Source organism: Protopterus annectens, chromosome 1.part2 (assembly GCF_019279795.1).
Source record: "Protopterus annectens isolate FY-2018-M chromosome 1.part2, PAN1.0, whole genome shotgun sequence".
In the NCBI taxonomy this organism is placed as follows: Eukaryota; Metazoa; Chordata; order Ceratodontiformes; family Protopteridae; genus Protopterus; species Protopterus annectens.
This window is the reverse complement of record NC_056727.1, coordinates 527954942-527971704: the sequence shown is the minus strand read 5'-3', so window position 1 is coordinate 527971704 and position 16763 is coordinate 527954942. Positions and strand designations below refer to the sequence as shown.

The window sequence follows — 16763 nt, the reverse complement described above, 5'->3', positions numbered from 1 at the left end:
GGAATACTAAAATATTTAAACAGCAGAAAAACAGCAGTGAGACACTAAACATGTTTAAACAGCAGGGAGGTACTAAAGAATGTTTTAAACACCAAACAAATCAGTTATTTAAACCACTGCTTGGAAGGAAAACAGAACAGAGCAAATGCTTGGCAAACAGTGGAAAGTAGCAACAATTATGTTGCAATCAGTAAAAATAGCAAAAAAAGCTTTGCAAACAGTGACAACAGCAACAAGATATGATTTACAGGCACAGTAAGGCAGACAAATGCAGTACAAACAGTGCAGTTCAGTTTACAGTATTAAAATACAGTCAAATTAAGCAGAATTCAAATAAAAGTACAGTAAATAGTATAACCAAGCCCCCCACCCCAAAATAAAAAAAAAAACAGGCAACTTATAATTTCTGGGAAGCTCAGAAGCCTCTGGTCATCTTCAATCTCAACTCAGAGCTGTGGCTGGCAGCCCACCTCTTATAAGCTTGGTTCACTTCTTTGGAAACTCACAATTATGAAAATGCATCTGGCAATACATTAAACTACATGAGACATGATGTGATTCATAGTCAAATACTGATTACTGTCATGTGAAGGGTGCAGTAATTCAAAGACAGACATATTAAGCATTTGCTAACAGCCTGGGACAGCCCACTGGACAACTGTCCCTTTTCAGGAGCATCCCAGTAGTGTCTGGTGAAGTACTGTGGCAGAGTCACACAGAAGACAAATTAATGTCTGAGGTAATCAAACCATGTACTACAAGAAGGTCTTTAACAGCTCATAGCTTTCCGCATCAGCACTAAGTGATAAACTGTTGCATCCTAAACAGTGCATTTCATATATGTTTGCCTACAAAAAAAGCCAAATAAAAATGCATTCATATTAACATTAAACTAATAAACTTAATGCTATCAAATGCATTTGCAGCTAAATAATAAAACATAAGGTTCATAGGTAGTTACTAAACTTGCAGTTCAAGGGCTCATTAAAAAGAGCCTAGCTAAACTTTCCAGTTGCTCCAAAGCACTGTCTGGTTAAATGATTTGCTCTAGGACAAGGCATAAATATGAGGCATAATCAATGATGTTCTGCAAAACTGGAGACAGATAAAGTTAACAAACAGGTTTTGCATCAATATGTATTTTGTGAACCACAAAAATTGAGAACCTCTAATGAATGACAGTAATCCAGAGTGACTTACCATATGAAAAAGGTTATGGGTCTAGCAGTACACATGCACACACACTTCATGTTCTCATTTACTAGTAAATGCATACACACACGTATTTCTATGGTGAAAATAATAGCTCTGTTTGCTAGCACATTCAGATATGAAAATAAGTCCTGTTCTCATTCACACATACATTCTATGCTGAAAGTAATGTCTGTTTGTCTTACTAACAGACACACCTAAAGGTTCACTAGCAAAATCCAACAATTTTCTACCTGTGTGCCTGTTCTCTGTTTTATGTCTCCCAAGTCCCAACTGTACTTCAAGTTGGTGTTCATTTATAGAGAACTTCCATCTCCTATTCAAGTGACTGCCACTCTCTACTTAAATAATGTGTCATTGCCTAGATGTTTCTCAATTGCTCTCTGTACCATCTTCAGTCTCTTTCATCGGCTGGTGCTTTGAGCCAATGAGACTGGAATTGGCATGCAGAGCAGGTAATAAGACACAAATGGCAGTAGGAAAAAAATTGGGCTATACTGTTAAACTTCTCTTTTTTAAATAAATGTTGTACAGCTGGGCCCCCAGCCAGCACAGGGCCCTAGGCAGCTGCCTAGGTCACCTTGAGCTGCTTAGGCACTAATGCTAGGCATGGCACTATCTGTTTACAAAGATAACAACAGAATGTTAATATGATGTTTTACCTTATAATCTTTTCACACAATTAGTTGGCAATATAATTTTATATATTCTCTTTATATGACGCACTCGACACTGTTGTGGGCTGGTTGTGTTCTTCACTTAATGTTCATTCTGGTAGCACATATCTATCATGTTTCTTAATCCACTGCTTATACAGTTTCTGCTGTTCCTCTGTTTTTCTTACAAACTCTCCTAGTTTTTAGTACACTTAGGTGGAAAACAGCCATTTTAAATGAAAAAGGTAGCATACTGTAGAAGCCTAAATATGGCCGGAATAACTTGTGTTGTCCTGTTTTGAAACTGGATTCTGCCTTATAGCTTTTGTGTTTTAGCCAGGCAGTCAAGGAAAATTGGCGCTTCATACCCAGCACTGTTATTTTTATAGTTAAGCTGCTGGAAAGGTATTGTGAGACCACTACAGTTATAGGCATTATCCAGCTCTTCTTTTTACTTCTTTAATCTATAACGTCCTCATACCACCTCCTGCTTTATAATAGTTGCAGTCAGTGCATTTTGCTGCTACTACAATTGATGTATACATATTTTGCTTTATTTTTTTCAAGGATTTTAAACATTGAGGAGTCTCCCCAAAGCATTATCACTGCTACAGTATTGAACTACACAATACTTGTGGACCACTTTCCCCAATAAGCATTTTGAAGCCCCATAGGGTCTGTGGACTTGGGGGCAAGAATTATCCCACGTTTGTCAGTCAAAGGATCTATCCTACTTATTTAAGTTTTACTATAATGAACTCCTTGCCAAGCAGAAAGGCTCATCTATGCTATTTTACATCTGTAACTTCTATACCTTTTTCTTCTATCTTGTACATGAACACTCTACACATTTTACTTTCTTCTCTCACAATTTTACATAGTGATAGTATCTCCCATTTGTTTCTTATTTCCTCTGCTGCTACCATATTTCAGACTAGTCTTTTACATCCTAAATTTTGTCTGTCTACTGTTGTTCTGTTGTCTTTACTCTGTTTTCCTCTCCTCTAGCTCTGTTACTGCTGATCAACCATGTCATTATCTCATTTAATCTCCTTCCTTATTTAGTGGAGACCATCAACACCCTCAAACCAGGACTGCCAAATACCTATACGGCATCAGGCACAAGATACCGACAAATAAACTAGCAACACATGCAACAAAAAAACCAGGACACGAAAAATTTAAGTTCCTGATACTCGAACAGCTGGGGAAGATCCCTTTCAATGGGGACTTCAATTCAAGATTAGAGAAAAAAGAACTTATCTGGCAGATACAACTTGAAGCAAGGCACCCTCCGGGTCTCAACTACATGGAGACCATCACCCCAGTCCTGAACCTTAGGGCACTTAACCATGCTAACTACAACTAATCGGCTCCTAGTAAGATATGCTATCGATTTCGCTCACTAATTTCTCACTGGTATAAGGCATAATGTATTCATTTTTTGAACATTAATTGTTTATAAGCAGAACTAAAATTGTAGTAAGTCAGCCCTCACAAAAGTTACAATTGTTAGCTCAACTTTTAATTATTTTTAATTTAAAAGGTAAAATTTCAATGTCAAACTACAGTTAACTTTTTACTACCTAATGTACGCTCTCCCTGATGAAGGAGCGGCAGACAGGCTACCTTCCTATCTGCCACGAAAGCGCCGGACATCTCAGAATCACTCTCAGAACCAAGCTTGCTTCCAATGTTTTACAGATGGTAATGGCAAGTCTAGATTTAGAACTATAGTCAGTAACCCCAGAGTTTTACAGTTCAATTTTAAATTTAAATTTAATTTTTATTATTTTTTATTTTTTGGTTACATTTAAATTTAAGTTTTAGTACAGTTTTTTTCAAACATAGGTATAATCGTGACAAAGCAAAAGGCCCCAATACATTGCTAGAGGTTAGGAATGGCACATATGAACAAGTAGCTGGATAAGAAAAGGGAACTAAATAAGAGGAATGAGATGCTTCCAACCAGGTCCATCTTCACCTTGTAGGCCTACTAGGGCCACACCCCCAACTAGTCACTTCTCATTGGACATCTCTCAACCACGCCCCCTCCACAGTAGCATCAACTAGTCACTTCTCATTGTACATCTATCAACCACACCCCCTCCACAGGAGCATAAAAGCAGCACAGCAACAGCTCTCAGGTCATTCTGACCAGCGCTTGGGGAGCGCACAAATAGTCCTTTTTAGGACTCGCACATAGCAAAAGAACCAAAGATCTGTTCAAGAAGAAGGACAACGGAGATAGACACCACTATGGAACACTGAAGGACACAACAGCAGCTCTTCCCAGAGCCCACTGTGTCCATACACAAAACAGCTCTTTTCAGAGCTCACGTGGATCTGCACCTTACACCAAACAGCTCTTTTCAGAGCTCACGTGGATCTGCACCTTACACCAAACAGCTCTTTTCAGAGCTCACGTGGATCTGCACCTTACACCAAACAGCTCTTCTCAGAGCTCACAGAGATCTGTAAAAGCTCTTCTCAGAGCTCACAGAGATCTGTAAAAGCTCTGGTAAGAGCAACCGGAGCCACATTGAAGAATAAAACAAAAAAGTTCTTATTAGAGCTACCACCAACACGCGAACGGGCATTCAAAACACAAATCGGCCCTTCTCAGAGCTCACAGAAATCTGTATCAGCTTCGGTAAGACCAGCCAGAGGCACAGACACAGGTTCGGTGAACCAAACAAAAACAGTTCTTTTTAGAACTACCGCATCTGCCCGAAAGGGCATTCTAAACACAAAACAGCTCTATATAGAGCTCCGGCTGCCCCCAGGGCTAAAACAGCTCTTTTTAGAGCTAGCTCCACCACAGACTACACGTGGAAATCTGTTCACCGTTTAGGATCAAGAGTGAAAGGCTTTCTTATTTAGTGTACCTGTGATTGTCTTTCCCCTTCTCTTTATTGCTTCTATCTTTTGTCCTAGCCTTAAACACTACAGTGTCTGTTGTATGCATTCTGTCCATGCCTCTACAATCTAGTATTTATATTTCTAGGGCTTTTCATCCCACACCATCACCTCTCTCCCCATTCTCTTTTTCTACTTCTAGCCAGGGCAGTAAGGCAATTCTAAACTCTTAGTTCTCCATTTTTTGTTTACTTTCAGACTTGCATCACTTGTTTTATTTGAAATCATACCAGTGTTGGTCTGGTTTGGCCACACTCCTCTCACCTACCATACCCTCAAATTCCACTGACCAGTAGTCAGTCAAATGGCAAATTGCACTTTCAGCCTTCCTGTCTGTCCCTACTAGCATCCATTAAGGATCTATTCTGGGTCCTCTGTTTTTTAATATGTTCATTAAAAAACCTCCATACTGCATTCAAATATGCCTCCTTAAAACAATATTCTGATGACTCTACCTTCATAAGTTCTGCCAAAGCCTTAATCCAATATGTTGATGACTCGACCCTCATATTTATTTTATTTGCATTTACCAGGATGGTCCACCAGGCCAAAAAGTGCCCATTTTCAGTGAAGGCCCGGGGAGAAACGCTCCATAGTGATTTATACAAACAACAACACGTCTAGCAAATATAATGAAATAGGTTTTTAACAAAGTAATAAGGCAATGAGACAATACAGTTATAAATAAGACTATCTACTGACTCTACTAGTACATGTAATTACAGCAAATGATTAATATGTTCTGCCAAACTCTGTCCCATCTTCAAAATATTACACAGCAGTCTTTAACTTCTATTGAATCCAACTTAATAACTTTCAGTGCCTACTAAACCCCAAAAAAGAAAGCTACTTCTGTTCCTTCCCAAATGCACACAACCTGAACAGGGCAGCATTCACTGTTGCTTCCCTAAACATAAAACTAGTCTCACATATAAAACTGTTAAGGGTGATTATAGATGACAATTTGAAATTCAACTTGCATGCACATCAGACCATCAAAATGTCGGACTATAACTTTATAGAATCAAACACTCACTCACAGACCACTTGGAAAAAAACAACCTTGCCATCTATCTTCGTTTTACCACCCCTACAATATTGCTCTCTGATCCTGACAAATCTATAGGCCACAATTACAACTAAACTAAAACAATGCTACAATAAAGTGGCAAGGTTGCAATAAGCCTGCCTTACAGTTTATAGGTCACCCCACTGTATTGTCCTAAAACAAACTTGTTTGAATTGCCTCATATCTACTCTCAGCTAACCTAACCTAACTATAAGCTAACTTATATATTCCAAATCCAGCAATAGTCGAGCACTTTTGTCGCTGGATGAAAGCACTTGACTATTGTTGGAATAAACAGAATTTTGGAATATATAACTTCTACAAGTTTGTTTGTTAATTGCACCATTGGTCTGACTGTCAGGAAGGTGTTTTTTTTTTTTTTTTATCTATGAGTGTTTTCTACATGACTCTTTACAGTGCCATCATTTTGGGTAATACCATTATATTAACACTTGGAGACTTCATCATAGAATTACGTGATGCAGAAGGTTACTAATTTATAGTCTGATTTGACCAGTTGTACCTTGGGGATGGTACACCAGATCTTGTACTTTCTGTTTTATAACAGATTCACAAATAATTTTGCCCAGAGAATTTTTGTTTCTTAAATCTAAGAATTGTAGAGCATACCCTATGTTGGTGGTACACATCCCCAGTTAATCACTGGTTAGTTAAAATCACCTAGGATAAGAGTGTTCTTACATATGGGAGTTCATCCAGAATCTCTAGAAAAGCAATGAGAGTCTCTGGAGATATGGAGAGGGCTCTGTAGCATGCTGTGAAAAGATATCGGATCTTATTTAGCACAATATGAATCTCTATAAGCTCTGCTGAAGAGTCTCTAGGTATCAGTCTTGAGATACTGTGATCAACAATTCTGAATATGCCACCACAGTTTCCATCAGGTCTAAGCAAGTGGTAACCACAAAACCCATGTATTGAGGGGATGCTCTCTGGGCACTTAAGCCATATTTCTGTAACAAAACATACATAAAAATTAAGAAAGGCCTCAAGGTCTGGCAGTTTGTTATTTAGTTTATTTAGACTTCTAGCATGAAGTACAGCCACTGTAGTATAGTCCAGCAATTACATTTATTTTGGAAGATAGGTTAGGAGGTTCATTCGTTTGACCTTGCCTAAAAGTGGCACAATGGGGACAGCAAAAGCTTTCATCAGTGTGTGGCAACAGAATGAAAGCTGCTGACCACCCCTGGTGAAGCAAGATGGTTATTCAAGCATCTCATCCCATACAAACTGGATCCCCCTAGAATGACATCAAGTATTTAGCGAGATGTTAAAGCCAACCATTTTTCTTTATAGCTTGACATCATTTTTGGTGATGGAAATATTCCACTCAATACTGGGTCTTTTCCTGCATTTGTGACATGCATGAAGAGCCTGTCATGTCTCTCTTCACATCTCTCCGGATTCTGCATGCCAAGTCATTTAACCTAACGTGGACCATCACCATGTTGTAAGGGTCCTGAGGAAAATGTAGCATCAAAAATTCTGTTTCATGAGAAACAGCTAACTATCACTCTGTTTTTGTCAAGCCTTGTGAGTGCAAACTCACAGTGCCTATCTATGCAGTCATCAATCTCATCAAAACATTTTATAACAATTTAAGTAACCATTTTGCATAGATGAATTACCACACCATGAATGTTGGGGGGAAGGTTGCTGCTCCCTCTCCCCACCCCAGATTTCTAATAAAAAAATACATGTATTACAGTGTTGGGGGTTAAGTTGGGGTGAAAATCATCCTTGTGCATAAATTCACACAATTTCTGTGCAGAGCCGCACACGTGCTAAGTACTTTACATTATAATACTGTACTTCCTATACATCTTTATTTTACAATTAAATTAATTTCATTTCTAGTTATATTCCTGATATTAAAGTTGCTATGGCATTGTGTAGTTAGTCTTCCATGATGTCACACAACCATCTCAGGAGTTTTCAGTTTCAAGAAATGTTTCAAGGGGTGTGCTTAACAGCAAAATTGAATGTAAAAACACCATATTTTATGCATCAAAAACTGTACAACTCAGTATTGTATATAGTAAGGAGGTTACACCCATATCTTTGTGTTTATTAGTAATGGAAAGTGCCCTAATGCACTTTAGCCATCCCAGTATTTTGCCAGTCGCAGCATGTGACACTGCCTCTTCACTCCCTCGAATACATTTTCCCCCCAAATGTACAAATACAAAGTATAGGGTAAGAAATGGCACAAGTGCTACCTCACTTACACAGACCAGCAACAGATCTGTATTACAAAACGATACAATAAACAACCACCAAACTAGAATATTGTAGTCTTATGTTCATATTTCTACATTTATTTTACCCAAGGTGACCAACAGTCCAAGTTTTTCCAGGACAGTCCCAGTTTGGAAGTCTCTCTCCTGGAGACCCAAACATTGGTCTAAACTGGGACATTTCTGTGTCCCAAAGACACTCAGTCTGAATGGTGACCTGGCTTCCTGGGGCAGCCAGTCCCACTGCTTTCTCATCCTGAGCAGTTCTGTGGAGTTTGCGATTTTTTTGGGGGGATGTCATTGGGTATGGGGTAAGGTCGGATGCCTTCACCCTGGCAGGAGCCCTCCATGCTCTGCCACCATATGTCAGTCACTCCCTCCAAGACTTCTGTTGTGGCGTGCACTGCCTGACCCCACTCACTCAGGCAGAAGCTTTCCAGGGCCCCACACCCATCTGTTCGGCACACCCTTAATGACTTCTGTCAGGGCCAACCCCTGCAGGCCTCCCCTTTGACCTGGCCAAGGGATCTTCCCCAGCCGCTGTCCCCCATGTCAGGGGACTCCGCCACCACCATGTCTCTTGCAGGGTGCCAAATCATGCCGGATCGCTCATGCCCTCGGATCTTCTCAGGAGAGCTTCCCTCTGATCCCATCCGCACCTCTGGAACAACCCTTAGCTGCTATGGGGTATGTTATTATTAAAGAGTTATTCTTCTCCACAGTCCCCAGTACCATTATTTAATAAAGAAAAACGTGTCGCTCAAAAATGCAGTTCTTAACCTTAATACTGTCTGCAAAATGTTGAACAATACCTCTCAACTCTAAATGTGAAAAGAATGGGGAAATTGTTGAACATACAGTATCAGTTTAAAATAAGAAGTTTACAGCATAGTTAAAAGCTATTTGTAACCCCGCTTACAAGGTCTGTTGATAAATATAATTCAGTATTTCTTTGCATGGATGTTTGTATAACAAAATCTGAACAATGAATGACTAGTTAAACCCTTTCTGTGAAAAACGGAGGTTTTGGGACTCAAAATGAGACATTTTCATCATACTCTAGAAAGGGTGCATTTTGGTGCAATGGTTACGGCCTCTAAACTCGTGGTATACGGTTTGATTCTGATCCTGGCTAGATTTAAGCTGGCCTTTTTACGGTAGTAAGTCTACTATTCACCTATGAAATAAAAGTGGATCAGAAAAGTAAACTCAAAGTAAGCATGGCTTACATAATTACAAATTTTTTCTGTAACGGACTTGTACGAAGGCACAGCTGATCGATGAGTCAATTGAAAACTGCGATTGGCTCGTCATGCGGCCGGAAACCAGACAACCAGTACCTTAAAAAAATATCAGACTTTACTGGGATGTTGTTCAAGAACGAAGTCTTGCTCATTTCACTCATGGATCCTATACAACAGGTGTTTACACCCACGTTCGTACACGTGGGCAATAAGTAAAATTTCCTCTCCCAATCTGTTTCTAAAGCTGCCTGACAGCTTGATGTATTAATACAACCTCTCCTATCACCTCAATAATTACGAGCAAAGTTAAAGGTAGTAATGGGCAAAAACTCCAAAACAGAGGCATATTGTAATCATTTTCTTACCAGAGAGTTACAGAATTGACGCAATAAGTGGAATTATATAATAAATATTTGTGAATATTATAGAATATACTATAATGATTTACATCATATTGCGGTTACATTACTGACTAGTTTGTCGAAAAGCTAACATTTTACAACTTACGAAGCAAAACGTGGAGTCAAATTGCTAGCAGTTGAGGGGCACGTAAACGAATCTGCCATAGCTCTCAATCTTCAATCTCCAGAAAGAGGAATACTACCTATCATAATATGGAACACTTACTAACAAACTCAACTAAGAAGCTCATAGGATGGTGACAATGTAATATTTTTAATTATATATATTTTTAATCAAATCATATGATTTAGTTCTATTTACCACAGATCCTTTCAACGTGGAACATGAACTTTTTAAGACCCCAAATGAGGAACGTTCCTCATAATGAGGTACGCTTAACCACAGCAAAAAGCGCAAAATGCATAACGCACAAACCAAAACTCTTTTCATACTAAAGGGAAACATTTCGGCTATCCCCTATTCCAGGTACAGTGCTGAAGTATATGAGTGATACATCTCTATTCTCTTATCGGCAACAAGGTGTGCAGTTATAAACAACTATATGTAAACCCAATATACATTAATAACACGTCCCCCTATTTCACGCTTTCTTAACACTCAAATGCAAATACCGGTAAGCAGCAGCACTACCATAAATATTGTGTTACTTACAACATTACTCTTAGCCACTCAATCATCATATTACACCCATTCGTTTCCTAATTGGCTGCCACTTCAGGAGACGATTAAATACTTAACTTCCGGGTTAAAGACGTGGTTGCTATGGTTTCAGTTGTGTGTTTATGGTATGCCGTCCTGAGTTTTGCAAACTTATTAAAACACTTTCGGTATGATCATTTCTATGTAAATTACCCACAGGGAGAATGTCAGGTGAGGAAATAACAAACAAGTAGTGTGCAGATGGGTTTGCTTTTAAATTTATTTTGATATAAATTAAATAAACTGTTTTTTGTGAACGGAGTGACATTTCTTTTGGTAGGACTAAAAGATCAGTATTTTTGGATGCATCTTGCTTTTGGATGGTGCTGTGTGAGTTGGAGTGCAGATTGTTTCTCCATTGCTGAGAGTCATGCTGAAATAATAGCTAAGTAATACGTAGTGGGTTCTAAAGTAGGCATTGCATTATTTTACTATACACTGCACTGCCGAAAGTTACAGCGTTCGTCTCACACACCATTGCGACCCTGTTTTTAAATTGTATTTTCTTTTAATTCAGTTTATATGCCACGTTGCTGCCCCTTAACTTCAACCTACTGATTTTTAAGGGAAACGATGAGTGTTTACCCCCCCCCCCCCAACACACACACCGCCACCATATTTAGAGTTTCCTTCTAATGCTATGACAGAAGTGTACTATATCGATAATGGACCATGGCAGTGTCTTTGCGTGGTTTGACAGCTGCACTAACATTCCAGACATTAACAACGTCATACTAAGGGGAAAGAAATGTATTGCACTGTAAAAGTTAATAGTACAGCAATATCAACACATGCAGCTATATCTCTAATATTTTGCCATGTCCCTGGTAAAACATTTCAGGGTTACAGTCATTCAATAATGCAATATAGTAGAGTCTCGTGATTCTTATAGTTTACAAAATTAAAGTTAACTAAGTGTGTTACTGTATTTATTAAGAATTGTCAATAATTTGTAGTCTTTGTCAAACACTGGCATAGGAAAGATGAAATTTCCAGCACTGTAAAAGTCAACACCATAGTCAGTGCTAAGAGAAATATACTAAGCAAAGAGCAGTGTCCCTGTCAGCATTTTCTGTAACTAGTTATAAATAATTAAAACTGCAGTTATTTTCCTAAAAAGACATGATATTATTGGTAATTAATTTTACTATGATGCTGCCTTTCCCTCACTTTCTGTCCTTTAAATTTAAATATTACTTTATTACAAAGAAAAAAATGCTTTATTTATTTTTTTATTTACTGAAATTTGATTACCTAAAAATTTTGAATGGGTAGAAGTCCATTTTCAGCGGACGCCAGGGGGGAGAAAACCTCCAAATTATTACAAAATATTTTGAGAACAATAATTTTACAATCTTCAAAAAAATGTGGTTTAAATAATTATAAGACATTAGTGATAATATAAAACATTGGTTAAATATCGATACAAGTTATTTTATTTATTTATTTTACATTTGTTGACCGGGATAGTCCGACTGGATGCATGTCCATTTTCAGCGGAGGCCCGGGGAGAAAAGCTCCAAGGGTAAGCAGATACAGCATTACATAATACCAGCATTACATATTACAAACAGACTATTTACAGAGATTACATAAGTAAGCAAGTTAAACAAGTTCCACAGTTAGTCCTGAGCACAAGTCAGGATTAAATTAAATTACACAGTAAACTGGTTAACAGATTTTTACACATTCGAGTTAGCCAGGCTTAATACATTGACATAGCCAGTGAAGTGACAAATGTTGTTTGAGTCTAGTTTTAAATTGACCTAAGGTGGAAAGTAAGGTAATATCAGCTGGAAGAGAGTTCCAGGATCTACTTACAGAGTTTGCAAAGAGAGAATCACCGGCTGTGTTATTAATTTTGCTAGTCTGAATTAGTAGTTTGTTAGAGGATCGAAGCGGTCTAGGATTGTTATAGGGGGTGATAATATTTTTAAGTGCAGGAGTATTGTCTGGATTATAGAGGATTTTATAGGCCATAAGTTATATGAAAATCGTTTAATATTTACACAGATTTTAGTTTGTAGAGAGATTAAAGGTAACTTAGTCTAATACAAACAAGAATTGCAATATGAAGTGAGGGGAAAACAGGCTTATTCGTATATTTTGAGAGAAAGTCAGGGAAGAGAGTTTGATGGAAGTAATGAAGTAAGTGAAGAGGGGTGGCCACGGTGGTGCAGCGGTTAGCATTGTCACCTCACAGCAAGAGGTTGTCCAGTTTGATCCTCGGCTGGGGTGCCTTCTGTGTGGAGTCTGCATGTCTTCCTTGTGGTCACGTGGGTTTCCTCCAGGTGCTCCGGTTTCCTCCCAAAGACATGCTGTAGGTGGATTGGATACTCTAAATTGGCCCTAGGCATGCGTGTGTGTGCCTTCGGTGGAAGTTTGGGTGCTGGGCTGGCAACTCAACACTGCAAAACTCTACCGCCAATCATGAGCAGACAGGTGATCTGCTGTGGTGACCCCTAACCGGGAAAAGCCGAAAGAAGAAGAATAAAGTAAGTGAAGAAGGGAGCGTAAGGAGCTATAAGGAATTAAAAGGTACATGTTTACATTTAGGGGTATAGTTTGTCCTGGTTTTGAGCAAGAACAGAGACAGGTTTTAGCTAGGAAGTCTTTTGGAGGGGTTTTGAAAGATGAGGGTACTGACGTGATGGATACAGGTAAGGAGTCCCAGGCCTTAGCAACCTTGTATCACAATGACCAACTGGGAACATAGTTGTGTAGATTTTTTTTAGTGCTAGATAGGCAGGTGTATGCTGGATAATTTTATAGGTGGTAAGAAGCCGTGTATATGTTAGTTAATGAGGCAGTTCTAACCAATTTAGGCTTTTTAATGTAAACAATGGTGGGTTCTGAAAAGGTATTTGCTGCAGATATAGCAACTTTGTTATAGCATTGTTCAATTTTAATTTTTGTGAAGCCTGGAGGTTAGTAAGGATGGGAGCTCCATAAAGCAGTGTGGGGAGGAGATGAATAGTGGCAAGTGTAGTTTTAGTTGTATCTGTGAGAAAGTATTTGGCTCTGTAAAGCAACCCTTGTTTTTGATGAGTTTTTCTTATGCAATTTTATATATGCAAGTTGATTGTAAAGTTTATCATCCACTATCACCCCAAATAATTTACTATGAGAATTGACTTCAATTGGTGTATTATCAAGAGACAGATGACTTTATTTTTTTTTTTCATGATAGAGGGATTTGGGAAAAAATTTGTTTAGTCTTTGTTTGGGTTGAGCATGAGTTGTTAGTTAAGAAGCCATGTTCCAGTGGCTGTTAAAGCTTCCTGAGTAATTTTTTGGAGGTGTACCATGTTAGTTGTGCAAATGAGAGTGGAATCATCTGCATATTGCATTAGGGTGGCCTGTTGTGTGGATATATAGAGGATTTTGAAAAATTTAAAGAGAAGGGGATCAAGGATAGACCCTTGTGGTATACAAGTGGTGACCTGGAGGTAAGGAGAGATCATGGGAGTGCCATTTTACTGACTGATACCTATTGGACAGGTGGCATTTAAACCACAGAAGGGCAGGCTAAAAGAGAACTAGTGAGGACATTTGAAGTAGAATTTTGCTGTGACAAACTGTATCGAAGAGTTTAGACAAGACTAGAAATAAGGAAGAGACTAAATTGCTGTTATCTGTAGTTTTATTGATAATATCTATATAAGTTAGAAGGGTAGTGCTAGTACTATGGGAAGGATGGAAGCTATGTTTTGTAGGATATATGAATTTTTCCTGCAGGAGATAGTCTAGCAATTGTTTTTGAATACATTTTTCAAGTATTTTGGTGAAGATAGATAAGATTGCTATAGATCCAAAGCTATTAATGTCTGTTGAATTCCCTTCTTTGTGCAAAGGGATAATGTGTGTCTTTTTTCAGAGAAAAGAAACACAGGATTCTTGAACTGATCTATTTTTGACACCTGCTGTCTGGGCCAGTAATCAAGGAGCCTCAGTCCTCATCACTGACACTGGAGAGGGATGTTCAAATGGAATACAAAGGGATACACTCAGTATTTCCAGATGCAGACCTCTCTGCATCAAGCACAATTTCCCTTAAGAACACAGAGGGAACACACTCAATCCGGGGTCTGGATTTCTCTGTCTCCCTCCAGGTCCCCAATTAAACAATAAAACTCCCCACTGGTACAGCTGTAGGGTTAGGTCCTCAGCTGAAGTGTCCAAGCCAAGTTCTCCAGCACCCTCTCTATGAACCTAGAGCTTTGGTTCTCTGCTGCAAGTAGCTCACACACACACACACTCACACACACACACACACACACACACACACACACACACACACCAACACTGTGATATTTGATTTTTCTCACACACGCACACACACACACACACACACACACACACACACACACACACACACACACACACACACACGCACACACACCTGGGAAAGGCTGGCACAGCTTTACATGATGTGCCCCCCCACACACACACACACACACATGGGAAAGGCTGGCACAGATTTACATGATGTGCCCCTTTCTGCCCAGACTATAAAGTATTTGTCGCTGCCACCAGACACTCCACAATCAGCTACTCTAAGGCCCTTAACAAATGTTGTCCAATTATACCATTTAATATTAATATTAATACAAATGGTAGTAGTTGACCAAGATAACTAGGCCTCCTGGAGTGGCCCACACAGTGTCACCAAATAAGTATAAGCACTGTCAAAGGTTAAATACTTTCTAAAAGGACCAGCCACAAAAAATTAAATATATTTAATAATAAATAATAAAAGCACATACAATACTGAATATATATTTACAGTAAACCACAAAGTTCAAATCATAGAAAATATTGAAAATAACTGATGGACAGACTCAGACAATTAAAGAAAATTTATATCTAAACTAAGCTTCACTTTATTTTCCTGACTGAATCTAGGAGAATTACTATTCCCTACTTATTTAATAGAGCAAGGCAGATGATGTGGTGAATGGTCTTTCTTGTTGTCAGGCCCAAGACAGAATACTCAATACTGCGAGATTTCCCACTGTAACATCTAAAACATAATTTCCAAGATGGTTGGCAGAATGACGTCATCTGGTCACCTGACACTAGGTTCTCACAGTATCCCCCTATGAAGCTGAGACAGGAATTTAGCATAGATGGCTACAATCCACATCTAAATGTTTATGGCAGTGCCCTGGAGCCATACAACAATTACAATATGTCCCCTCTTCTTTTCAGAGGATATTAAACAATGGCTTCTTCTAGACCTATCATCTCTGGTCCTATTCATCACTGTGGAATGCCATTTTAATGGTTTAACATCTCATTTACATTTTCCTTATTTTTCTTAAAGTAAGCTAGCTGGTTAACCTCTGGTCTTCCAGTGTTCTTTGCTAACATATACATGCAGGACCCACTGTTGATGCATTTTTCAACACTAGCAACTTTACAAATACATTTTGATATTCAAATGCCATACAGTTCTAACACATGTGTAACATAAGCATTTGTACAAGTCAGTTTGGTATTCAAATGCCATACAGTTCTAATACATTTGTAACATAAGCATCTGTACAAATCAGTTTGATATTCAAATGCCATACAGTTCCAATACATTTGTAACACAAGCCTGTTGTACACATCAGTATGATATTCAAAGGCTATCATTCTTTACAAAACTCCAGCTAGCTATGCTGGCACTAGCCCATATCATCATGCTATTTATAAGCATTGAGACAGGACAGGCAATGCTACTGGCTGCTATTTTTAGGTACTAGCTTGGAAGGTCATTAGCTGAAGAAGAGCATGGTTTAAGTCTGTTTAAGAGTAGTTTTATATAGGATATGGGCACAGGTTTGAAGGTGAAAGTAGATGTGGTGATATGTGGCTGCTGGGCAGGGTTGGGATTAGATGTTGAGGATTCCTTTGTTAGAGATGGTATACTATCCATAAAATAAGTGTTGAACTGTATTGCAGTCTCAAGTTGTGAGTTATTGGGATAGGGGTTTGGTTTGAATTTTTGGCCAGGATTTAAAATTTCATTAATGGATGTCCACATTTCTTTAGGATTGTGTTTAGTATCATTCTGAAAGTTATTATAGTAAGTTTTTTTGTCTTCATTTATTTGCTTTTTAGTATGATTGTGAAACATTCTAAAGTTTTCAAGATATTGTGTGTTTTATATTTCTGCCATTATTTCCATGCTTTTTCTCTATCCTGTGTTAGCATTTTACTCTTTTTTGATAGCCAAATTCCATTATTTGTTTTTAGTCTCTTCTATTTAGGTTAGTTGTATTGAATACATTTA

At 38.5% G+C, this 16763-nt stretch overlaps 2 protein-coding genes across 4 annotated transcripts in view; one reads left to right on the top strand and one right to left on the bottom strand.

The window, feature by feature from the left end:
• Positions 1 to 10515, bottom strand: part of DHX57 (DExH-box helicase 57) — a 2066546-nt gene extending 2056031 nt beyond the window's left edge. For all 3 annotated transcript variants that reach the window (XM_044057412.1, XM_044057439.1, XM_044057430.1), the window contains exon 1: positions 10436 to 10515. The gene's annotated coding sequence lies outside the window, so the exon portion shown is untranslated. The remainder of the gene's footprint in view (positions 1 to 10435) is intronic.
• A 13-nt stretch (positions 10516 to 10528) lies between these two features.
• Positions 10529 to 16763, top strand: part of MORN2 (MORN repeat containing 2) — a 265224-nt gene continuing 258989 nt past the window's right edge. The window contains exon 1 of the mRNA XM_044057453.1: positions 10529 to 10654. Within this exon, the coding sequence (XP_043913388.1) occupies positions 10648 to 10654 (7 nt within the window). The 5' untranslated portion in view covers positions 10529 to 10647. The remainder of the gene's footprint in view (positions 10655 to 16763) is intronic.